Below are 16,142 nucleotides of genomic sequence, written 5' to 3'. Positions count from 1 at the left end.
GTCGTCATTGTGTATTACTTGATAGCGTGCCTTGTACAGGTATAAAAAAACGTTATGAGATAATTATCACGAACGATACGCTTATGAAGACGAGCACATATTGAAAATGGTCCCAGAGCCGCATGGGTATGCGGTGATTTTCCTTCCTTGTTGAATCTACATTTTTTTGCTAGATTTTGCTGAGCTCCAATGTTTTGTTCTTTTGCAATGCTATGCCTCAGTATTTATGCAGTTCAGTCTGGGGTCATTTTCAAATGGGCGATTTGGACAGTGAACAAATGCCATGCGATGCATGGCATCGCTTTTATAATTGTAGCACTCTGCTGAGAAATGCCACAGGGTCATCGGTCTCTACGCTAACCCGCGTGCGGCCGCGCTTTTGTTTTTTTTGTTGTTGCAACCATTACACGGTGTTGCCAACAGCGGCACAGTCAAATCCGTAGACACAAACCGAGTGAGAAATGTGCTAAAGACTAAAGCCGTATCGGATCACCTGACAGCGACATTACTCAGAAGTAATGTGAGAAATGCGGTGGGCGACAATCGGTGTCACGGTGTGATGAATATCGTGCAAATATTTTTTACAGCAATTTAATTAAAGGTGTGTGGTTTGTTGATTTGACAACAACGTTATGACACTGCATTAGATAAAAAATGCTTTCAAATGTCATGTTTCAATTTAACCAAACTATATGTGCCCTTTATTTTTTAAACGGTGACAACATATAATCATATTTGAAGCCAACGATCCTGAAAAATTAATCGTGTTTCCAGAGGTTTTAGCTTCGAAATTTTTAGAAGAAAATGATAAAAAAATGTCCATCAGTTTTTTTTGTATCGGACCAAACGTATTATTGTATGAGTGTGTATTACTAAACTAAAGGACACAATACAAATTCATTAAATGAACGTGTTTATGCCAAGAGGTGCCAAATTCTGCAATACGGCTCTGAGGCCCACATAGGTTTGTAGCAGGCAACTGTGTGAGCACCTTGACTGTCCACCCATCTACAGCAGAGTGCCACGGAATTTAAAGGCGTTGACATTATTGGAACCTCATTGGCCAGTAAAAAATTTGATAATTGGTTTTTTACCCTTCCATCTGGCAACAAAACTAACTGGTCCAACCCATGTGAGACTAGGCTCTAAGGAAAGCTGTCTCGGGTGTGGACCAATCAACTTCAAGGACAGTGCACATTATCAGAGTTATGTTTTTTGTTTGCATTATGACTGCAGGTATTGTGATCTATGCAAACATGACTCCTTGTAAAAAAGGTGTCAGTTTTGTTGCCAGATGGAAGGATAAAAAAACAATTATCGGCGTTGACATTGTTGAGCAGTCAGCCCATTTACCACTTCTTGCAAACGTTCACGGTTCGAGCCCAGGGGCCGACCTGGTTAACACCGCAGGTGATTGAATCCAACATACGCAGGTGCGTACTTCACAGTGGCCTGTGATACTCCTCAACCACCTCCGTGGACAATTTTATAGTTGTTTCCCTACATCGACGGTGATAACAAACGAAAAAGAATCACGTGATGTTATTTGGAAAAGAGGAAGCCACGTGTGCCATCGTCATGACCCAAATTAGAAAAATTACCAGAAAATTACACTATTGTGAAATATTTAGTGCCTCCACGAAAAAAATGACACGGATACCAAAATGTAAAACATTTACATTCATAGCGTGGCACCCAAGCTATGGAACACCTTGTCACTTGAAATCAGGCAATCGGAATCGGTAGATACTAAATTGAAAACTGCTTTGAAAGCCCATCTCTTTAAAGTGGCCTTCCCTCTTTAGTTTGGTCACTTGTCCTGGTTCTGACTTTGTTTCCTGCGTTTCACGAATTGCGCATTGGGATCCTCGGATGGAATTCGCATTATAAATTGAAAAATGTTTTATTGTATTCAACTTTTACTTTCCCGGTTGATTTCAATCCAGGCATTATGATAGTTCTGGATATTGAAAGCAGTGTGACACCTGGGAGATGCGGATGGCAGGATATGCGTGGCCGACTGGACAGCACATTCACCACTCAACGAGCCTGCAGTTTGAGGTACACAGCTCATCCGTAATGTATCGGTTGCCTTAAGAAGAGTGGCTTTTAGAACCCCCCTGTGACGAGCATCCCCTCTTTGTGCTGTTGCCATGGTTATAAACAGGGGTCGAAATAAAGCAAATGAGAATAATGTATCCTACCATTTACACATTTGCTCAGCTTTAGAATGGAAGATAAACATTGTGACTCAAAAAATAGGGACATTCAATACCATAGAAACTGGATATAAAAATAGATTTTATAAGCAGAGGTCTTGTATTTATGTCCTGTGATATTTCCACCTGCAAACTCCCTTGAGATCAAATATCTGATTTGCAAGTTAATACATAGTGTCATTAGACACATAGCAACCTAATTAAGGGAGAGACATTTTCATGGGAATTTTGAACCTACATCACCGCCCCCGATATAAACAAACCATCTGCACTCTGTAGCGGTGGAAGGAAGGAAGGCAAAGGTAACTTCTGATTCAAGCAGATCTAAGCACGCATGGCCTCACTCCAAGTGGGGCGTGCTCACGTGCAGCTTCTACTTTAGAAAATCGTAAAACTACGTAAACAAATACAATCAACTGAACTTGGAGCGGTGTACCTGACAGGACCGTGAAGACCGCTGCGAAGGCGTTGAGCTTAAGCCCCTCGATGATGTTGGTAGATCGACAGCGTTCCAGGCACATAAGAGCAAATCCCACAGTGAGCAGGATCAGGTACAGCGATTCTGACACCATCGACAGAAGCAGGACTCCTGCAAGACAGATCCCACGCGAGTGCATGCCTCAACCTCCAAGCACGGGGCATGACGCTCGCGCAGTACACTTTGACGTGCCATTCAATTGACGGAGAATATTAAGCGTGTCAATGTTGTGCCCAATAACGGTGTTATTTTGTTGTGCTCCACATTTGGATCAGATCTCAGGGCGCACGGTCAATTGGCAGACTATTTTGGTACCGGCGTGGACAACTGTGAACACACGCCACGCGGCATACACTCGACAGCACGGCGTAACGTAAACATCCAATCACAATTGTGTCACAAGCGCAACCTCGAATGAACAAAGGTGCATTTTGACGGCGCGAGTCTCCGCGGTTGTGCCACGCAGCTCCCCTGATGCGTATTTGGGGTTGTTCCCCGCTCTGGGAGCTGAGCGACCTGACCGAAGCTCCCCAAGCACGCGGAGGGACACGTCGGGCGTCGTAGCGGAGAGCGCACGCTGCAACTCCAAATCGCGTCGGGGGGGAGACTGAATAATTAATAAAGATTTTGTTCCAGTGACCTGGCCACTTCATAGCTGATCCGGTACGTGCACAGTGAGATTTGTTTTGCGAATAATTTGCTGCCAATTTTATGATGTCTCAATTGCCATATCAGGAGCTTACGCAAGTTTTTTTTTTTTTAAAGGATGTAAGCACTTTTTAAAGGAGTGCAGTTTTATAAGAGCACTTTGTGCAGCAGTATTGTGCTCAATGGCCAAACACGAATGCCTTGCTGCCAAAAGCTGTGAAGCTATCTCTGAATATGGCGTTCCATTTTATGCTGCAGGCCATTACAAAGCTCGAGACGAGCACAGTTACTGCCAGTTCACATCCCTGTCCAGTACAAGCTCGTGCCAACGAAACAATCCGTAATTTAAAGATATGGCGACAAACACTAAACACTGTGGATGCCCTTTAACGGAACCTTACGTAGCAAGCTTCCCAGCGTGAAATCACTTAGCGCACCCGTGGAATACACATACAGTGTGCTTTAGCTGATGTGCACGTGACAGCATTCACAGGGCACAGCACACACATCTTGTGTTCACGTGCCCACAGCCACATGCACACTCAAGAGGCGTGTTCAACGTATCATAGCAGTGCATGGTCATCCTTGAAAATGGCGTATAATAAAAACAAAATACCCACACACATTAGTACACGATATAAAAAAAAATCGCCATCATTATCATCATCATCATCACACATATTAAGCCGTAGTTAATACACCGCTGCATGAAGCTGTCGCCACCTCGCGTGATCCTGCAAGGTGGTGGAATGATCCACCCAGCACCTGCACGCAGTCTGATTTCATCCAGTCCTACTCGATTTGGAATTAGCGCTATGTAACAAAAAGGCGTACAACAATGTTTATCATATATAATTCATGAATGCCGTGGTAATAGTCATAACACATAAATCACACTGCATTTTAAAATTACTCGACAAGATATCGTGGTCTGGCTGATATAAGCTATTTCACCGTGTTATAATTTATCACCATTTTCTTTCCTTCCTGAAAATAAATTACAGGTCTCGCTCAAAGCCCTCCGGCTGAAACTATTCATAAATCTCGCCCCATTCAACCTAAAAAGAGACACATACAGATTTGGTAGGGGGAGCTAAATAATTGCAAAAGACAATATTGAAGTTGATCTGTTAAAGCAAGTTCCGTCTCACCCTTAGGGGTGGTTCCTACAACGCAGACAGCGTTGGGGGTGATTCGCAACTGCAGGAGGTTATGTTTTATTTGCTTTGCCTTTCTAAAAAATTAAAACGCTGGGGTAGCAAGGGGACGGATTGGAGGTGTCATGCAGTCGGTGTAGGCAGGTGGGCAAAGTGTTATGATTTTGATGACAAACTTTGCACTCGTACGATTTGGGCCCCTGTTGTTTCTGTAAATTTGAAAATACATTTCACTCATCCGCTTTCACTCTCGTGCGTCTAATTGATTTCATGCGAACGTTGGCTGTCCCTTGGCAAAGTTCCGGTCATTACTTTTCATATTTATGGGGAGGGGGGGACCCCTTAAAGAAATGTATTTACGTATAAAAAATATATAAACAAAGTATATTGACCTCCTCGTGGACTTATGCTGTTTGAGCCTTCAGCATGACAAATGACGTATTATAGTGGTGACAGCAGCAGGTACACAGTGGGAGGATTAATAACCTCTGTTCCGCTTGGCAAGGTGCGTAATGCTATTCCCTCCAAGGCAAGGGCTGCCAATGCAAGTCTGTTTTTGGTAAAACTGCTGAATGGAGGTCTCCTTTGTCGAAAAAATGACCTCTACAAGATTATCACTTCAAATTAATTCATTAGTTTGCTCTTATTCACCTCTATTGTTTATATTAGGTTTTTTTTTATTTAAAGCTTTCGTGACTGCAGGGATTCATATTCTTGGTTCTTTCGGTAAAGTCACGTGGAAGGGAAATAATAAAATAGTAAAAATATAAAACAATTATTTTACATAAAACAATTGTTTTATATTTTACGTAACTTTACCGAAAGAACCAAGGATATTAGGTTTGCTGTTAAGTTTGTTAATGATTGTATTTGGGTGGTGAAAAATATTATCATAACAGTGAAACTTGACGTCTGCGTGTCAAATCAAAGGTTAATTAATGAGCAAAAAAATGTATCTTCCAATTGGATTTGGGAAAGACCTTAATTTAAAAAGTTATATATTTTACCTTGCAGCATGCTCTCTTATGATATAATGTTACTTCTTATGCTGAATCAATAATCTTGCTGCAAAACGAAACACTGACTGAATGAATGCCACTCTCAGGATCACATCGTCTGCTGTTGGTGTTTATCCTTTAGCTATGTGTGTGTGGGGGTGTTATTGGTGACCTGGCCCAGGCTGCCACGCTGCTACATAAAACAACATTTTATTCAGCGCTAAAACTTAGTAAGCATTAACACGTGTCAAAGTCCACAATATCAGCCTCATTCAGAAGTTGTAAAAATCTATTTTAGTTTTTGAGGGCGCCTATCATTTATTCTCGCAGACAATCCAAGCCATGTCATTTCTTCGGTATAAAAAAAAACGAATGCCTTCAATCTCCAAAATGTTGGAACATGCTTCTGTGAAAGATACTTCTTAAACATATTTCTACGGATTTCAGGGAAATTGTCACAGAAAGACTGGATTTAAATCGGTTAATACTTCAATGCGCTTTGTACTGTATATTCAAGGTTGAGTCGAGTCATCCACTTGTCTGCAATGTCTGCTTCACATCGTCTGTTCAATTCAGACTGAGCCCATTTTGCCACAACATCCTGCACGTGTAGATTAATGTTAACTCTGAAAAAACCTTTGAACATGTTACACCATTAGTTATTCAGTAACCTGCATAAAAGAATGTCGCTCGTTTCCTTAACATTTTAAATAACTTTAAAGCAATTTTGTGTTAATAAAACAATTGTTAATAGCATTCACACGTCAACGCATAGAATAATTTAAACGGTGGAAGCATTAAGGGAAATAATTCAGCCTACCTTTCTCTGATGCTGGAGCCAAATCTATAAAGCTCCGACACTTTTCGCCTGCGGAAGAGAAAATAAAACGTATTTATCAGGAGTCGGGAAGGACAGAGCATCAGGCCAAGTCCGTTTCCAATGGAAAAGCTGTCATCACCATCCAGCTGAGAAATCAATCACGGATCGATAAGGTGTAACACCTGCAGCAACGACTGCAGTGCGGTCAACTGACAAGGCCGGCTCTTAGACTCTGACAAAGCGTATACGTAAAGTGAGGTGCATTTAAAAGCAAAGCGCTTACTTAAAAATCATGTGCACGCACACATACACACACACACTTCACATCTACATGGCACAGTCGCATGAAATTACTTTTTTGAATTATAATATTCACTATTTTTAAATAGTATTATTATTTTTAAAAAGGCAGGATTACATTTGTCACCATGGGGAACATTTTGAAGCTGCTGAGAAGTTACGTTGAATATATAAATCGTCGATTCATAAAATATTTTCCCGAAATGATAACAATACACAGTTGTTATTTTTGTTTACAAAACATCTTGTAAAAGAAAGTTAAATACATTTTATCCGGCGATAATGTTCTTAATGTTCTTTCTTAGCCAAAAGCAACATTAATACACGGGGCGTAATTCTGTGGATACACAATATCTGACTCGAACACTGTATTTCGTCAAACATGTTTTATGGATAATGCCTTTATTTCTATGCTTGACCTTATTCCCAAAATAGCAATGCATGAATCCATTTCCTACCAATGCTGAGAAATGAATTTGTTTTTCACTTCATTCATCTTTGAAACCCATCATACTGCACATGACAACATCTTGAGTGATAGTTCATTATACAAGGCAATTACCGCACTGAATATGGAAACAGTCACTGCAACTCTGATATCTGTGTCTTTTTATGTTATAATAAGTCGGCGATAATAAGTGCATAGATAATTTACGAAACGGTCTCTCTTTAAAGGAGAGCCCAAATAATAGATTGTTCAAAATATATAGATTTTATTTAATCGTGGACTCCCTTCACTCTGTTGATGCATCACTGTGATTGTATCTTTTTTCCGTTTCTATTTCCTGTCGCTTAATTGAAAGACGCTCTGATTGTGGCGTCAGCCAAATGAGCAGCAGTGTCCCTTCACACTTTTAAAAATGCAAAGTAAATGGCAAAAAGACCGCAGAGCATTGGAAAGTACGATAACACGCAGTCGGAGACACGAACAAATTCTGATTGTTTTTGTTGTTGATGATCATTATGATTCAGAGCCCTCGGAAATGCTATCTTGCCAAATGCCAATTTCATTGCATTGAAAAGTGTACAGCAGTACCTTTTTGGTTTTCAGTGATATAAGCAGATGGTAATAGGTAGCTTTAACTGCCCAACAAGTAGATTGAAGCGTGATAGCGAGAACAAATGGATTAAAGCTATTCATCAAACTCACTATCATTTTGTGAAAAAAGAAACAAGATCACATATCTTTTTAGTTTGAACATTGTTCTGCAGACTTTATCAAAATGGAAATTTCAAAGCCAGTTATTCGAAGCAAACTTAACGCATACATTAAAACATCCCACATTAATCATTAAGTGATAGAAATATGAGGTGTGCAATGGTATGTTGTTGTTCATTTCAACAAATCAACTCTTGTATGCACAGAAAGTGAAACACGTGGATTAGCAGATCCGCTTAGCGCGGTTGGCTACGTATGGTGCAAAAGAAGTTCAACATACATGTGCAGTGGGTTCACTTGAGAGACACACACATTCAAGAGGCAACACTTTATTCTATGCCCACAACAGGATAACTACATAACCGGTAACCACCACGGGATAACTACATAATCGATAACCACCACGGGGTATCTATATAAACGGGTCAGGTCAGTCGGTACACTGCCTGACCCACGATGCCGAGCACGGAAACCGGAGGCCGAGAAGAAGACGCAGCATGGCGGGTTCCATTCCAGCAGACAGCCCCGATGGGACCCCGGGACCTCCCTTTTATGCTCCCCAGCGTGGCCTGGCTCCGCCCTCGGTCACGCCCCCTTCTGGAACTTCCCAGAAAATTCTGGGCCATACACCACGTGTCTCTTCTGTCACCTTTGGCCCACATCCTTACCCTGTCTTGTCACGTGTCATTGCCAGCCAATCGGGCTACTACGTCCTCAAATGCCCCCTACTCTGCCCGCCCCCAGAAGCATGCTCCCATAGAGACCTCTTTCATGACATCGTGTACTCTGCTGGCAGAGAGGGCTACTACACACGCAACTCCTCTCTCTGTCAGTAGATGGCGCTAGGCGCCATAGTGGCTCATTATATGTCACTACACATGCATGGAGAACAAATGCGAAACCGCATATTGTGCTTGGGACGAGATGTGTGTCGCTTCAAAAGGATGATGGCCGTGGTGATGGAGTGGCAGCCCAGGGAAGGAACATGTGCCCCAACAGGATTTCCACTGTGTAGAATGAGTCACGAGATCGCCTCGTTGCAGGAGGTAGATGGAGCGTTGCATCACGGGATCATGAGAGGATTGGCGATGGCTTTAGAAGGCCTTCATCCAACAATGGCCGATGTTGACGATTACATATTACCAAGTGTAAATGTGTTTGTTTAAAGTAATTTAACAGGTCGCATGCAGTAAATACATTACTTTAAAATCGTAGAAATGTTATTGTCTCAGGTGTTTTTTGATCATTGTGTGTAGCATCTCATTAGTTTCTGAGACACTGCTAATCTCAGCATGTCTAATGTTCACTCAATGGACCTTGGATATCAACAGACTTGAACCTATTTGCTGAAGTATATATATTTAATGTGATTCCCATTATCTGTAACAGAATCTTCAGCATTCTGTGAATTTCGTTAATAGGCACAATTAAGCATTTCAGCCTACTCTAACTTTCTTACTAATTACCCCATTCCATTAGTGTAGTTGTGTTGCAAGCGATTAATGAGTGTGAACGAATAATTTATGGTTTAGGGGATGATTGAGATTGTTAAACAATAGGCAAATTATTGTCTTTTTTTATGTTGAGATAAATATTTGTCAAATCTCTTGCAATTCTTAATGAAATTAATAGGACTTGTAAAATTACTCCTTTCTGCGAATGCAAAGCAACCGTTGCTAATTGAGCAAAATAGTAACTAAGGATTTAAGGCATTCAAATGCAAATCAGTTGCAGTGATGTTTTTTTTTTGGTAATTGCAGAGTTAAATGGAGGCGGGTCACACAATCCAAGGATGCTGCTGCCATGGTGTGATGAAAAGCGACAGTGGATTTGCAAACCACTGCAAACGATGGTGCACGTTTCTTAAATCAACCCCCGCATTTCCCACCAGCCCCCGACCCAAGTCTAGCCAGGAGTATGCGTGGGTACACCAGCTCGCTCGGTCGAGAGGTCGCGTGTCGCAGGATAAAGTTTCACTATTCACAGATTTTCGAAGAATGTCTGTCCGGCGTGGTAGAAGAGTAGGCCAAAATACCCTCCTTGGGGGGGGGGGCTCTCTGGAACTCCCTCGAGTGGGGGCCCTTCCGCCAACAGTGGCGCGAGTAATTGCAGGGCTGCACCTTTACCTTCGCCTACACTTAAGGTAACTGCAATCCAATTCCCGGCCGTCAACATTTTCTCGTGTTGCCCACAATGGCTCTGCCCGGGCTACTTTGTAAAGAACAAGGTGACATTCTTGACATATTTTTTAACTAAAAACTCTATTCGTGATCATGAACACCGCCTTCACTATAAGTAGGACAAATACATGTGCATACAAGCCAGCTTGAATCTGATAATATTTTTAACGCAGTACACTGAATACAAAGTAATTTGTCGTTGGCTAATGACAAATGTTGGATGCTGGTGGCGCTTATATGAAGTGTTTTTATTGGAGAAAACATTTTGTTCTTTGTACCTAATGATGAATCCACGTTTCTGGAACAACATTTCTACCCACGTTGCACATACTTTTCCGTGCACAATAATAATGGAGGATTATCAAGACAACGTTTAATGCATTCTGAATAATACATTCGGTCACACACACTCGCCAAACAGCGCTTTCATTTTAATTATTCATGCCGGTGAAAAGTTAACTAAATCTTTACACATTTTCAGTAGTCTCCGTGTGACTAAAAGTACACTCGTGTTCACATCCTATACCTTAACAACAACAAACATTGATGCTATTCCCAAACTAGAAGTTAGTATCAATGGCAATACCTTGAAACTTTAATCAATGATCTCGCAGAAAATCAAGAATGTAACTGATCTCATCAGATCTCAGAAGCTAAGCAGGTTGGCACCTGCATAGTCCCTGTAGTAGGTGGTCTCCACGTGACAGACCAGCGTGGTGAAGTCTGATCAAATATTTTTCACGGCCAGCAAATCATCGGGAGCTCCTCGACCCAGCAGTCGAACGACCACGTGGGCTGTACACGCACACAGACGTGTGAACATTCAGAATATTACTTGAGTTCAGATTTTCCTCTCTTTTTTTGCCTCCCTTGTTATCGTGCTTAAAAGGCAAACACCATATTACAAGTATCGACAAGCAGAAATTGGCTTTTAAAACTAATAATCGTGGAATAACGATAAATGAGGTTGAAGAGTCATTTTATTGTGCACGTCAGCTGAAAGGATCTTTTTCAATAATTATTATCAGATTGCTTCATGCTTCTTTATTAAATTAACATTGATTTTGTCAATATTTATTGTACATGGTCTAATTATAGGGGAGTGAAATGATCCTTTAAGACCTCTTAAAGTCCATTATACTTTTTGTAATTACAATTGAAGTGGAGATTAATTTTGAAACGACAACAAAAAATCACTCTCCTCTCTGCCTGAGCAGCAATGCAGGATGCAATTTATTTTGCATGACTTTTCCTTCCATACCTACGGTGGACTAACAGGCCCAAATCCAAGCATGCCCTTGGCTTTCGAGTCGATCAAATCCTCCACAAGATTAACTCCCGCGATGATAAATTAACCCTCGTGTTCCACCGCGCTCACCAGAATATAATAAACGAGGGTGTAGCAAAAGGGCCCGAAGCCATACAAGGCAAGGTTATATGTTTCTGCAGGGGTGTAGACCTTACTCGCCCTTCTCAATCAACGTTATTCACAGACACTGTATGTCATCGCTATGAAATCCACTTTTTTCAAAAATGAAGAAGGAATTTACAAGGTTTAATGTATTTTATTTTATATTTGTTCAGCTGTAGGTGTACGTTACACCGGTGTACTGGATATCGTAACAGATGGGAGCGCGGATAACACACATTACCTGTGCATTTGCAGTATTTTAAAGTAAAAAATGTACACCTCAAAGGAAAGTTAATATATGCTTTCACTGACATAGCAATTAGTATTCTACCGAAGCGTTATGCATTTTTTTGTGAATGTCTTCTCAAAATTTATATTCAGGCTGTGCAGTGTCTATAATCAAATTATGAAAAAAGTACACAAGGGAGGACAGGTTTGTCCCAAGAGGGCATTGCATAGCATGCAGAGACACGTGCTGGAACTGTCGGCTTTCATTTGAACAATTAGTTTTGCAAATATGTGGGAAGAATTAACTATCCTGGAGGCATTCGTGTGGGTGTTCAACTGGAAACAGGAACAATAACGTGTCGGTTAGCTGAGTAATATATGCTTTTGCTTTGTTACTATATACCTACATTTTCTGCCACTGGAAATGTTCTATAATCAAAAAGCATGCATCGTCAGTATCATCAGCCAAGATCCAGCCACTGCTGGATGAAACCCTCCCTCAGTCGCCACCATCCCTCACGGCCCCACGATGCAGTAACACACCCAGCAGCACCCACACACTGGCCGATCTCATTCCTCCGTCTCCACGCTGGGTCTCCTGTTGGCATGTTCCCTCCTTTTGCTGCCGTTGTTGTTGTTGTTGTTGCCTGACAGCCATCATCCCTCCTAGCCATAACGTGTCCTGCCAAAGCCCCCTTTTATGTTCAGCACGGTTGGCTACGTACGGTACGAAAGAAGTTCAACGTACAAATATAGATGTGAACAGTAAAAACCGATGTATGTAATCTATGTATGCTCTCAAATCCATGTTCCTCTTTCGATCTCTCAATGTAATTCCAAACCGGCATCTCTCTCGATATGTCTTTGCATACTTTTCAGATTTTGTTCCATTCTTTTGGCAATCAACTACATGTCGGAGCAGACAGTACGCATTGATTTACAAAGTTATTCTTTAAACACATCAGTGCATTGTTTCACGATAATGATACCAAGCCTTTCATTTATATTGCGCTCAAATGGCTCAGCAATTCAAACAATCACAGGGCACCCTTAGTGGCAGTTGATTCTGTGTGGCACAAGGTCACTCAGTACCAGCCTAGCAGTCGGCATTAGTCTGCTAGTAGGGGGTGATTACTTTGTAGAATCCCAATTGAGTGATATGCAGATATATTTTTTTACAATTTGGCAAACCTTGAAGGTGATGCCGACACACAATGGCTTATTCGTTTTTAATGGATTCACCAGGATGTTGAATGTCCACAGTGAAGTACGCGGCGCCTCGTATCCTATGGTTCATACAGCCCCAGGCATAATCGGGGCAGCCTGCTTGTCAACTTCAGTCTTCCATAGAGTGTTGAAGCACTCTCTCCCCTGCCTCTCTATTCCATAGGTACACACCTTCAGGAACACGCTTGGCAGCACTTTTCACAGTAAAACTAATAGCGACACCGAGGCTGTTAAACATCATTACACGGCTACAATAAGATGACACGATTAACCTCGTTATTAACCACTCCCCCGCGTGTTGCTACACTGCCAAGGTGACTCTTTGTGCTGTGGTTATTAATCATCATGGTTTATAGAAACACTCAATCCTGTCGGTGTAACTTTCCATACTATTCAATACAATACAGTATTATGAAACCATGCATTAGGCCACGATCCATACATCTGGCTATGCTGTATACAAAGACCATATACAGACCCACACTTTACCCTACGGTATGTAGGCACGCTTTTCCCTATCACATGCAACCTGCCAATGGACTAAGGGGCCGTCCATAAATGACGTCACGCGATTTTGGACGATTTTTGACCCCACCCCCCTCGTCACACGGTGTCACAAAAAGTCAGACTCCCCCTGAAATATGACGTCACAAAGCTCTGCCGCCCCCCAAAAAAATAAAACATGCTTCAAATCGCTTTAAACTATTGTCATTGTAGTGCGTATTTAATGTGGCGCTGCACTCTGATGTTGTAGGAGAAAACATTTATTTAAAAGTCTATTTAATTAAGTAGAACGTGTCGTCTATATTTATTTAAAGTTGCGCATTTTGATGTGACGTCACATTTCTCAACCACCCCTCGTCACACATCGTCACAAATGTCTGACCCCCCTCCCCCCCTCGGTGTGTGACGTCATTTATGGACGGCCCCTAACTGCTGTGCACCCAGTTGTTTCGCTGGGTGGACAGCCGTAGGGGTATTTAAGAAACCAGCTGATTGTTTCAACTACTGTGCTGGGAGATAGAATCAAACCAGTAATTTCTGGAGTCCAAGTCCAGTGTTGCTAACCATTAATCTGAAGGGAAAAAATTTTATGTTTTAAGTTCATAATTTTCTGCACAAGAGGCTCAAATTTTTTTTTGTAAGCACAGGATTTAATTATATACATGATGTCATCATCATCAATGCCATTGACGAGGTGATCAACGTCACTCATCGTCACCCCTTCCAGCTGGGTGGACACTGAGTCAGAATCAGAATCTTTATTTCGAGTGGACCAATCCGATAAGCTATGAAGCTCTTTTTCACAGATGTCCGGTATGGGCGGGTCAGCAAACAATGCAAACACACGATAGGGGTGCAAAATAGAGAAGGAAGCAAGTGACTAGATGAAATAATAAATAACATCTACTACTATAATGAGCCAAGAATGTGTGTGTGTCCCGCGCGTGACGTCACTCCACGTCAACCCCCCCCCCCCCTCATTAATAATCATGAGCAGGTGACGTCACTCCACATGGCGGGGGGGCGAGGCGCATCCTCCCCCCTCCTCAGCGTCAACAACCCTCACTACAAAGGCAGAACCCTCACGTCACGCGATCTCCGTAACGCTGTTGAGACATCGAAGTAAAAAGGACGTCGTGATGAACAAGGGATTATAACCTTGAAATGAAATAAGCCTGTATCTGTGTCACAAATTGCACACGAATTGATGCAATGGATATCACGTCGTGGTCTGTTTTGCGCTTGCAAGTTTCAGATTTACTGCAATACACCCGTCCTTGGACGGGCAAAAGGCGAGTTATTATATAAGTCTGATTGATCAAGTTTGGGCAAGGCAGCAAAAACAACAACAACAACAAAACAAAAGATAACGCCGCACAGCAGTGTTATGTCACGTTCACGTTCAGTGTCCATCATTTGGTGGCCCGATGCCCCCATTCTGCCCTCCGGCTGTCCGTTAACGAGCAGTGACGCGACCGAGCTGGAGGGAGTCTGGCGTTTACCACTTTCTTGTTATTGTTGTGGAGGTTCGCGGTTCGAAATCCAACGCCCCCCCCCCCCCAAGATTAACACGGCGGTGTGTAACGCGACCATAACGATGCTGCTTCAAAGTGGATTCGAGAAGATCCCCGTGACGTCAATCGCCAGAGGAGGGGGTGGCCGTTTTGTGCAGGCGACATGGTCCAAATTTAGGCCATTTATTTTTAACATTTACCCGCAAATTACCGCATTGGAACCTACACTGCGATCATCGTCCCTCGACGACAAAAAAACTCGGAAGGGTCCTCCCGAAAAAGAGTCCTGAGACTCAGTGAGGCTTTTCCTGGGTATAGAAACGTTGTAGTAATAATATAAATAACCGTGGTAGTAGCAATGGACGAGTGAACTGATCGCTGGTGAGCGAGTGACTGGAGGAAATCAGTGAGTGCCGGTTTATTAATCAGCTGTATGCTGAATTCGATCAATTGCAGTGAGATAGGAGCTGGGTGCGAAAAGGTCAAATTTGTGACCATCTATAGAAGATGACAGTTACAAACACTGCGCTTGGTGTGGGTGGTTAATTGGTCTGGGCAGATATGTTAGGTTCGGATATGCGACATTGTACCGTAATAGAATTCCTTAATCTGAACAGTGGCCAGTCAAGCATGCACCATGCGTTTTGACATCCCTCACACATCTGGTGTCTACACTGGGAGGGTACAATAGCCAGCATTGTGTCTGATGGACAAAGGAAAATGACGCACATGCAGCCAATTCAAGTAATTGTAACCTGCGTTTGAAATGTTCATTCCAAAAACAATGGTAGATAGTAACCCATGGAAGTGCCCATTGCATTGAAAACATATTGTACTTTCTAAAGTTTAGATGCAGAAACATACTTACATTTAAAAACTATCAGATTTAAACTTTTAAATGTAAACTATGGTGTACGTGTTGTGTATTTATGTTACATGTTCATTTGCACTCCACTGCTGGATGAATGCCTCCAAATTCCATACGGTTCATGGGAGTTATTTGGTTGACTTTACCACACTGGTCAGTGTCGATTGGTGAAGGAAGGGAGCATAGCCGTTGTAGATGAGTACAGTACCACAATTTATTCTGCTGCACATACTGCTGCTCACAATGTAGCCCTGCTGTGTATGTGGCAGAGGTGTGGACTCGAGTCATGTGACTTGGACTCGAGTCAGACTCGAGTCATGAATTTGATGACTTGCGACTCGACTTGGACTTGCATAACAATGACTTTGTCCCACCTATGAGATGTGGACTCGAGTCATGTGACTTGGACTCGAGTCAGACTCGAGTCATGA

General features: G+C 42.2%; 1 protein-coding gene across 1 annotated transcript in view; it reads right to left on the bottom strand.

The window, feature by feature from the left end:
- Positions 1–16,142, bottom strand: part of LOC144935922 (germ cell-specific gene 1-like protein) — a 71,458-nt gene that overhangs the window by 31,130 nt on the left and 24,186 nt on the right. Inside the window, exons 2-3 of the mRNA XM_078862813.1 lie at positions 6,321–6,368; positions 2,656–2,808 (exon numbers count right to left, since the gene is read on the bottom strand). Coding sequence (XP_078718939.1) covers positions 2,656–2,808; positions 6,321–6,368 — 201 coding nt within the window. The remainder of the gene's footprint in view (positions 1–2,655; positions 2,809–6,320; positions 6,369–16,142) is intronic.

Source organism: Lampetra fluviatilis, chromosome 1, assembly GCF_964198595.1.
Source record: "Lampetra fluviatilis chromosome 1, kcLamFluv1.1, whole genome shotgun sequence".
In the NCBI taxonomy this organism is placed as follows: domain Eukaryota; kingdom Metazoa; phylum Chordata; class Hyperoartia; order Petromyzontiformes; family Petromyzontidae; genus Lampetra; species Lampetra fluviatilis.
Note: the sequence above shows the minus strand (reverse complement) of the source record. Positions and strands in the feature narration are given on the sequence as shown.